This window comes from Primulina eburnea, chromosome 1 (genome assembly GCF_022965805.1).
Source record: "Primulina eburnea isolate SZY01 chromosome 1, ASM2296580v1, whole genome shotgun sequence".
NCBI lineage: Eukaryota > Viridiplantae > Streptophyta > Magnoliopsida > Lamiales > Gesneriaceae > Primulina > Primulina eburnea.
This window is the reverse complement of record NC_133101.1, coordinates 60,419,832-60,429,375: the sequence shown is the minus strand read 5'-3', so window position 1 is coordinate 60,429,375 and position 9,544 is coordinate 60,419,832. Positions and strand designations below refer to the sequence as shown.

At 33.3% G+C, this 9,544-nt stretch overlaps 1 protein-coding gene across 1 annotated transcript; it reads right to left on the bottom strand.

Moving 5' to 3' along the window:
• LOC140809147 (LOB domain-containing protein 12-like) lies at positions 1 to 3,252 on the bottom strand. Its single transcript, XM_073166642.1, has 2 exons — positions 3,049 to 3,252; positions 1 to 360 (listed from the first exon to the last, which is right to left on the bottom strand). Exons 1-2 carry the CDS (start codon positions 3,211 to 3,213, stop codon positions 1 to 3), a joined length of 525 nt encoding a protein of 174 aa, XP_073022743.1. The 5' UTR covers positions 3,214 to 3,252.
• Positions 3,253 to 9,544: the final 6,292 nt, after the last annotated feature.

Here is a 9,544-nt window from a genome sequence, read left to right as displayed (position 1 = left end):
CTAAACGGACTCTCTCTTGAGGGGATCTTGCATGACATGATAATTAATCGTAGTAGTAGCAAAGCTATGGCAGTTTTGGAAGTCGCAAAGGTTAACGTCCTCGTCGGAAGAAGCAAAGAGAGGAGGTTTGTCATAATCTGATTGAGGCTGCGGTGCCGCGGGTTGTTGTCGATGTTGCATCTGATCAATGCACATCAGAATCTCGGCTTCAGCCACAGCTAACTGCATCTGCAGCTTCGATACTTCACTTTGCAAATATGATATTGCCCCTACGCATCCGTATACTGGATCCCTCATCCTTGCATTCGCTTCGTATACTAAGCTGCTCACTGCATCTGCTCGCTGGTGAACCGGCACCTCCTACAAAAATATCCAAGACAAACATATACTATAGGGTTTGAGTAAAGGGTGGATTCAAGGTTTGGACTACTAGCTCCGAAACTCAATCGACTTTGAAAATAAGATATTAATTGATTATACACGCGCTTTGTAAGGCCCAAGAAATTTATCATGTTAATTCGAAATGATTTGACGATGGTTATTATAATCGGACACGATTTGTTGATAATTGACATGATTGAGGTTATACGGACTTGAATAAAGAGGCCGGGCGTCATTGCATTATGAGCCAAGATTTCGGACAGACCCTGTGGCGCCCGAACGGTAGAAAAACACCGCCCGAGCGCCAATGCACCACAAGAATGAAATTCGGACAGAAACTCTCGCGCCCGAGCGGTAAAGATTTACCGCCCGAGCGCCAGGGGATAAGAAGTAGGGTTCCGGACAGAAGGCTTCGCGCCCGAGCGGTAAAGATTGACCGCTCGAGCGCGAGTCATACAAAACGAAATTGAGACACTTGTGTGTTTGCATGTACGGGTATGTATATATGTATATATATATATATATATATATAAGCATGCAAAATTCTTCAGAATATTGAGAGGAAATCGAGAAGAAGCTTCAGAAAGTTTCTAAGAAAAATCCTTACGCCTTTTGTGAGAAATCCGCCCGTCTGTTTTTGAATCTAATTACAGTACTGAGTTCCTGTCAGAGCAGGCTTCATCTGGACGTAAGTTTTATTACGTTTAGACATGATTTGAATTTATAATACTGTCAGAATTGAATAGAAACCAGATATAGTGTTTCTGCCACAGTAGATATTGTATAATCGAAGTCAGATTAAAGAACAGACTGTTTCTGTAATTGTTATGAATTTCAGAGTTGATTTGACTGAGAATTGATATCAGAGTTGTGTTGATATTGATTTTGACTGTACAGATATTGAGATTATAAATTGTACTGATCCTGATTATGAATTCTGGTAGTATATCTGTGATGTTGAGATTGACGGGGTATCAAGATTGTATTGTTATGCCGTTAAAACATCAGTTGATTAGATTGATCAGATTCAGTAATGATTTCGATTGTAACGTGATATCGTTGATATGAATTAGATTGTACCTTGTTCAGATATGGATCAGATTATATACTGAGTTGAGTATTGATCAGAACAGGTTTTGAATCAAGATATAGACTGATATCGTATTTATGTGATTGTCATTGCCAGATCGGGTATGGACAGATCAGAATACAAGACTTCGTCTTCGTCAGAGCGGGAAGACAAAGGTATAAATAAATGTTGATTCGGGATTGCACAACTCGAGTTAGATCTGACTTGAGTCTCCCTAAATCACATACTTTACTTTATTGCATAGATATTTGCATATTATCAGATTGATATGTTGAGTCTATCGTATGGTAGCAGAGCCAAAGTTTGAGTCTAGAGCAGATCAGCCTAACTAGGGCAGAACAGCCGAGTCTTTCTCAGAACCGATAAGACTCTAGACTTACGGTGTATCGACGCGCTTAAATGTAGATCGACGTTTAATGTAGACACTCGATACAGCATACCGAAGTCTAAATTAGATCGGGATCCCTAGATTAGAATGAGAGATGAGTCAAGTCTTAGATATTGAGACTAGAATTGATTTACAGATCCGTATTAATTTATGTTTCGTAGATTACGATTCATGTTTATGTACAGACTTGTATTGATATATGTTACATGTGACAAGATATAATTCATGCTCTTATGTTAATTCAGTTAACTGCATGTATACATTGTTTATACTGGGATATTTATATCTCACCGGAGTTATCCGGCTGTTGTCTTGTTTTGTAAGTGTGCATGACAACAGGTGGGGCAAAGATCGGGGTCCAGAAGAAGATGAGAGATCAAGATTAGAGTGGTGATTCCGGACTTGGATGTAGATAGGTTTCATTACTAGAACTTTAGTAGTTGAACCTTAGACTAATTGAAAGACTGTTGTATATTATTGTACTTTTATACAGATATGTATATTATGTAGATACCATTACCTTCCGCATTTTAAAAGAAAAATTTTTAGACCCTTTATCTTAACTGATAATTAAACCCCAAAGATGATTAAGAAGATGATTAGCGTCCGGGTCCCCACACGCTTTGTTCATACTTCATTCATAGTAAAAAAAACGTATCTTCAATGCAGAACATATACTCTGTTGAGAATTTATTTCGAATATAAATAATTTGGGAATTAACTCCAAGGCACTTTAGTCACAGGGATATGAAAATTCTCTCAGTATACAATGGAGATATTCTATATTTTTAGGTGACTATATCAAATCAGAATCCAACAAACCAAATTATTCTTCTTGATCTAATGATGTCATATATATAGAAACGAAAATTCGATTAAAAACAGACGCGACTTTTCATCAAATATTGCACCCTCATGAAACAAGGTGTTGTTTCCAAAGAGTTGATTTTCGTAGTGATAAAAGTTATTTGTTATCGACAAACTAAATAATTATGAAAATTGTTCTAACATACTTCAATTGAACTTTGAGAGGATATTAAATACATCTTTGTATGATTAATATTCCATAGCTTAAAATTCAAAGTAAAATATTAATATATATTAATCATTGATCAAGTGATTGAGCCGAAGATCAATATTTGAACTTCATCATCTACTAATGTTGAGAAAGAAAGAAAGAAAGAAATACCTGCAAGATCTTGCTGACATTGCTTGCACCAAAGACCTTGTGAACCATAGCAAACTTTTGAGGATCATCGGGGGGGAAGTAAGGAGCAAAGATGCAGTCCTTCGAGCACCGGCGTCGTAGCAGTTTGCAGGAAGCACAGGGTCCTCCTCCCATTTTAGATCTCATTAATCATGTAAAAGTAAAACAACCAGTTTCATACATGTATATAGAGAACAGTACTGATCTTGTATGTCAATTTATTTTATAGAAAAAACTAGAAAGGACTCCATACAATCGATAGATTTTGAGGACAAGCTGTAGGCCTTTTTATAGTCCCGTGCATGAAATTTAATTATATCATGAAATGAAATTGAAATTATATATATGAAAACAATTAATTCACAATCATATATATTAATTATAATCGAGTGATCACATGGATTAGATTGTGCTTGCTTCTTAAATATATATTTATTCTCCGTCACATGGGGCATCAAACAAAAATATTCATTGCACTATTTACACACACATATATACTCCATTTTCAATGTTAAAATTCTCACCTAGCAAAAATGGGTTCCTTCTATTTAATTTTTATTTTTGAAAAAATTATTTTTTATACCTGAATAATATCCTAAACACGATTACTTTTAATATTTACTATTTTTTTGTTGTGGAGAACATGTTGCGCTACATTATATCAGGTAAAACTGCACTAGAAAAGTAATGTACGACATACTCGATTGAGAAAGTACCAATAGATTCAGAAAATTAAACTCGTGATCATTTGACATCGTATTTACTTATTTTATCAACTCAGACACCCGCCTACTCCCTATTTTAGTAGCTACATATGCATCAATTAATTAAAATTGTCATCATCTTGTGGTTAATGCATCGATACTCCAAGATTTATTAAGAGCGGGGGAACCCTAAGCTGGAATCTCTCTGAAGCTCGCATTTAATGCACATCACATGATTTCGAGCTTCTAATACGCCATTCCAAAGAAATTGTAACAGCTCTCTTCCCTACCAATTCTATAATGTCTAGAAATATGTATATATATATATATATATATATATATATATATATATATATATATATATATATAAATAAATTAGGTTCATATTTAATTAACTGCCCTATTGCATGAGCTTCTTGTTGGATCTGAGTTTTCTACACGCCCAAACGCAGCGGAAGTTTAAAATTTTTATTTTATTTTGACAATCAAAATATATTTGTTTGGGCGCTCGTATGATTTAAATCAAAACATACATAGGGTGTTAGAATCGTTATACCTTTGGTGAATTAATCACTGGACACCAACCGATCCGGTATAACAGATCTGGCTCTTGTTGTAAATCCCTACGAACATTCTTCGATCTCCTAATCCGGTCCACGACTGGAATATTTGTCCCTCTTCTAAATTGCACTAGTAATTTAGAAGATATTTTGCGTAGAGATAGAACACGAAAAATTCGACTCAACATTAAAGCCAAATTTTTCTTTGTTTTTGAGAAAAGATTTTTCGAGAGACTTTCGAAAAATTGGAAGAGCCGAAAGCCTACTGTATCTCTTTTGAATTTCGGATGCCTTTTTGTTAAATAAGAATCAAATCTTTTTAATTATTTCTAATCTTTTATTTACTTAATTAATCTCATTAATTAAGTCAATTAAAAATTCTAAAATATTTGCATCCCAAATCTTATTCTCTTCCAAATCACCGAAACATTTTGGAAAGATATCGTGGTCTCTTGGAGGCTAGGGTTATGGCTCACTTACTCTTTTTATAATCAAGCCATGACCTAATAATTATAATTAACATTAATGGGCTTGATTAATTAATTGGGCTAGTCCAACTAGTTTAATTAATTAATCAAAGTCCATTAAGAACTTTAATTATTTAGTATGTTGGACTTGTACTCTTACAAGCCCATAAAACATACTTCCCACCAATCTTAATTTAATATTTAATAAACCCAACTTTTGAGTTTAATAAATTAAATTCATTATAAATTCAACATTTGAATTTATTATATAAATTGTAAATTCAACTCTTTGAATTTTATCACCTCCAAAATTTAATATTTAATAAACTCAACTTTTGAGTTTAATAAATTAAATTCTCAAATTTTATAAATTCAACTCCTTGAATTTATTCTCTCCAAATTTCATAAATTCAACTTCTTGAATTTACTATCTTATAAATTCAACTCCTTGAATTTATTTTCTCAAAATTTAATTATCATAAATTCAACTCCTTGAATTTACTATAATGATGTATAAATTCAACTACTTGAATTTATTCTCTCTACGGGAACAAACGATCCAGTGCTTGTGTGACCCTCAATGGTTCAGGGATACAGCTAGCCGTGGGTTCACAACCCTTTGTGATTCAGGACATAATCCTTTATTCGGGCTTACCCTAGTTAGCCCCATTCTTTTCATCAACACCTTGATCAAGAATGTCAGAACTCATTTCTGATTGTACCCATCGGATCATGGTAAGAGCGTCTAGTAGCATCGCCCCATGATCCCCTAGGTATCACTGATAGTGCCTGCAAGAACCAGTCGATTATGATTAACGTACAGTACGGTCCCTTCATCTCATATATCCCGATCGAATCTGCAACCATTGGTTCATCGAGGGTTGCATATTTATTCGATAACTATGTGATAACTATAATAGTGGCATCGCGTGTACTATTTGGAGAACTCCTTCTCCAACGTACATCTCGTACTCTGGCCAGAGATTCCATGCACTATTATTTCATTAGATCACATAGGATATCTACACCCGTAGGTGAGCAGTGAATCCCCGACTACAATGCACTGGCTCCTATATGTGTCGCAACTTTACCCAACCTCGCCACCTGATGACTCTCCTGGAGCCGGTAAACGAGTCAAAGCACAGCCCTAGCATATAGAGCCTCAGTGTTGTCCCGGGTCGTAAGGACTAATGGTGTACAATCATAACCACGGACTTATCCTCTCGATGAATGATAACCACTTGGAAAGTCCGAGGGAGGGTTGTTCGGTATAATCATCATATGACTACCCATCTGTATGTTTGGACATCTCTATGCTCTTACCAAGAAACGCAGTACACAACATCACAGATGCTAGTCTCGAGCTCAAGCGACCTTTATCCATGTTTTAGGCGGCTGAATCGACTAGGAACGAATTTAGAATATGCAGTGTTTACAAATGAGTTTCAACATCGAATTACAATTCATTTGTATTAAAGCATAATCAAAGGACTTTATCTATGCTGCTTGCATGGGTATACAGATAAAGTATAACAAAACCATTAAAAAGTAAATTATATTAAAATAAAGATTGTTTATTACACTTGAGTCAATAAATTCCCTAGCCAACCGTTGGCTTGCAGGGCATCTACTCTAACACTTCTGATATTTTCATTTAAAAATAATTGCTGAAACTTTTTTTCCTTTTTCGGGTTTAATGTGGTGTGTACGCAGGATTTTGAAAGAACTGATGTAATGTTGCACAATTTTGTCTTGGTCGCTGATTTTGAAATATCTATTACAATAAATAATTACCCATAAAGTCTATAATTTAAGGGCGTAGCACCGAGTGAATCCTGAGCTCGATGATTTATCGAGTTTGAGATTTGAGATTCATACAATAGGTCGAAGCATTTTGAACAGACTTGATAGTTTGTTGTTGTTATTGTTATTATTAATATCCAATACAATGATCCGACACGTAAAATTAACATATTTTCTCCACCATAGGCCACATTAACTACATCAATTTCACTGCAAATCATGTTTCAGCTAAACCAATCACAAAGAGTTCAAGGGACTATGGTCGAATTATTAGTGTTCAAATTCCCCGGTGTGAGTTTTGTGTAATTTTCTCCCCCTCAAGTTTATGAATATAAAATGGGGAACAAACAGACATCTTCACCGTCTTAAGACAAAAAAAAAACGTGAGAGCTCCAATGCAACTACATTAAATGTGCTTAGTGACATGGAAGATTCGAGTATTGCCGTAGTGGGATGTGGATGTTTTCCAACCCTAAAACGGTGGGATGGTGAGCAATCTTCAACATTAATTGTCGGCAAAAACTTGTGTGAGACAACTTCACGGATCGTATTTGGTGAAACGGATCTCTTATTTGATTCATCCATGAAAAAATATTTCTTTTTATGTTAAGAGTATTACTTTTTATTGTGAATATTGGGGGGTATTTTATTTTTTAACCTCGGTCCACTAATTTTTTAAGAAAATGACCTCCTCAAGTATAATTCAAATACACTTGAGGAGGTCATTTTCTTAAAAAAAAGAGTTGAGCGAGGTTATTTAGCCAATTACCCCGAATATTGGTAGGGTTGACTTGTCTCATAGATAAAAATTCGTGAGACTGTTTCACAAGAGACCTACTCTTAATTGTCATAGCTATTATTTTAGGGTCATAATTGACAAAAACAATACTTTTACCCCCCAAAAAAAATAAAGTATATTTTAAGTTTCAAATGTATCCAATCCATACATCATAAAAAAATTTATATATCTCCGAGATAATATCACCAACTCAATATATTATATTCTAAGTTAGATCACGTTTAAGGTAGAAAAAAAGAGTACATCAAATAATAAAACAAAAACACATCATATTTTGAAGTACATTTTTGAGAAATTTTTTTTCAGAAAACATCGGGATGAGATGAAAAGGATCGGAGCTAACATAATTTACAAAATTCTAAATGATTGCTAATTAAATGCCCTGAGATTTATGATTACGCAACTATACGGACAATTGTAAAATACTAATATATAATTAAAGAGTGTTTGTAATAGCTTCTACTTATTTTGAAGTGATTTTTTAAATATTATAAAAAAGTGGGTCAGAAGCATAAGTAGAATTAAGGTGTTAGAAAATAAAAGTACAAAACTAATATAAGCTAAAACTTTGAATAATTGGAGAAAAATTACTCGCAAGCTTAATTTTTAGTAAAAGAATAATAATATTCTTAACATATATAACACTTATCTCTTTTAATTATCTAAATTTTGACATTCATATTATCAACAGTGTATTTATATAATTATTATTACACTTAAATATTTTGCATCAAAATTAATTTATTTTGTTATAATATGAATGTTTGAAAATTTATATAAGATTAATATAAATTATAAGAAAATTGCAAGATATTATTTTTAAAAATAATATTTGTGATAAAATATGACTGAAATTTTATAAAGTCTAATAGAAACTCTTTAAAAGTCATATATAAATAAACTTAAAATTTTAAAAATCTCCAAAAATATTTACCAAAAAAGGACGTGAATTTGAGATAAATGTATGGTAAAAATAATTGAGAACAATTGTAGAATATGATATATTTTTAAAGGATACAAATGTAAAATTAATATAATTTAAAATCATCAACAAAAAAGTAGAAATAAAAATTCACAATTTTGCTTCTAGTTTTTTTTATTAAAAATTACATAAATTGAAGCAGAAGAGATATTCACAACAGTCCAAAACACTTTCACACAGCTAAAATATGGGAAGTGTTTCCTAAAACCTCTGCCGTTCATTCCCTTGCTATGTCAAATATGGTATGCTCTTTTTTTCCAAATTCAAATACCATATAATAACATTATATGCCATATGCTACACCAAGGAAGTCAAATTTGGAAGGATGAGACAAATCAAACAATTTTTCCCCATGCTAATTTCATGCTGCAGAAAATTCCCTAACGAATTGAGACAAGGGGTGCCTAGTTTCAGGAATAAAATATAATTCCAAATCAATTCATCAGAGATTTCATGAACTGTAGAAGGGAAAATAAACAAAATCACGTCTACAATTTAATACAAAAATCATTTATATCCAGGAGATTTCGAGATGTTTAGAGTGGAAGCAAGTAGCTAGCTTGGTGTTGGATCAGTTAGTTCTCCAAAACTAAGATTGTGGCTGAATTGATGGATTTGAAATTATAATGGATTTTATATCCCTCAACTTGTTTGAATGAACAAAATTCAAGTAATTTCAAATTCAATATATATCAAGTTAAAAAATTTCAATATTAGTTATAGTAGATGTCAAAATAGACTCAATATTAGTGTCATTCGAAATTCCTGCTCGAATCATTCTCCAAGTCAATCACCTTCTTCTAAATCAAATCCATCAATTCAATCACATCCTTAGATCTTGGAATAATTTGACTCATGTGGTGCACGCATCCTGCCATGTAGGGGCAGGGTTATACCAAAACCATGCAAGGGGGCTAAAAAGAATAATTTGATCACAACATATTCAAACTTTTATCCAAGGATTAAGTTCAGTTTCTTTACTTAGCTAAAATTTCACCTGCACTTTCTTTCTTTCACCCCAAATCATTCACACGTTGAAATTTTATTTCATTCTCTTTCCATTGGTTATCATTTGAATAATCATCTGACAAGTAACTAACAAAGATTAGTCTACAGTTCGCTACGAATTAACAGATTCGATAAAATTCTAAGCTGCAAAAATG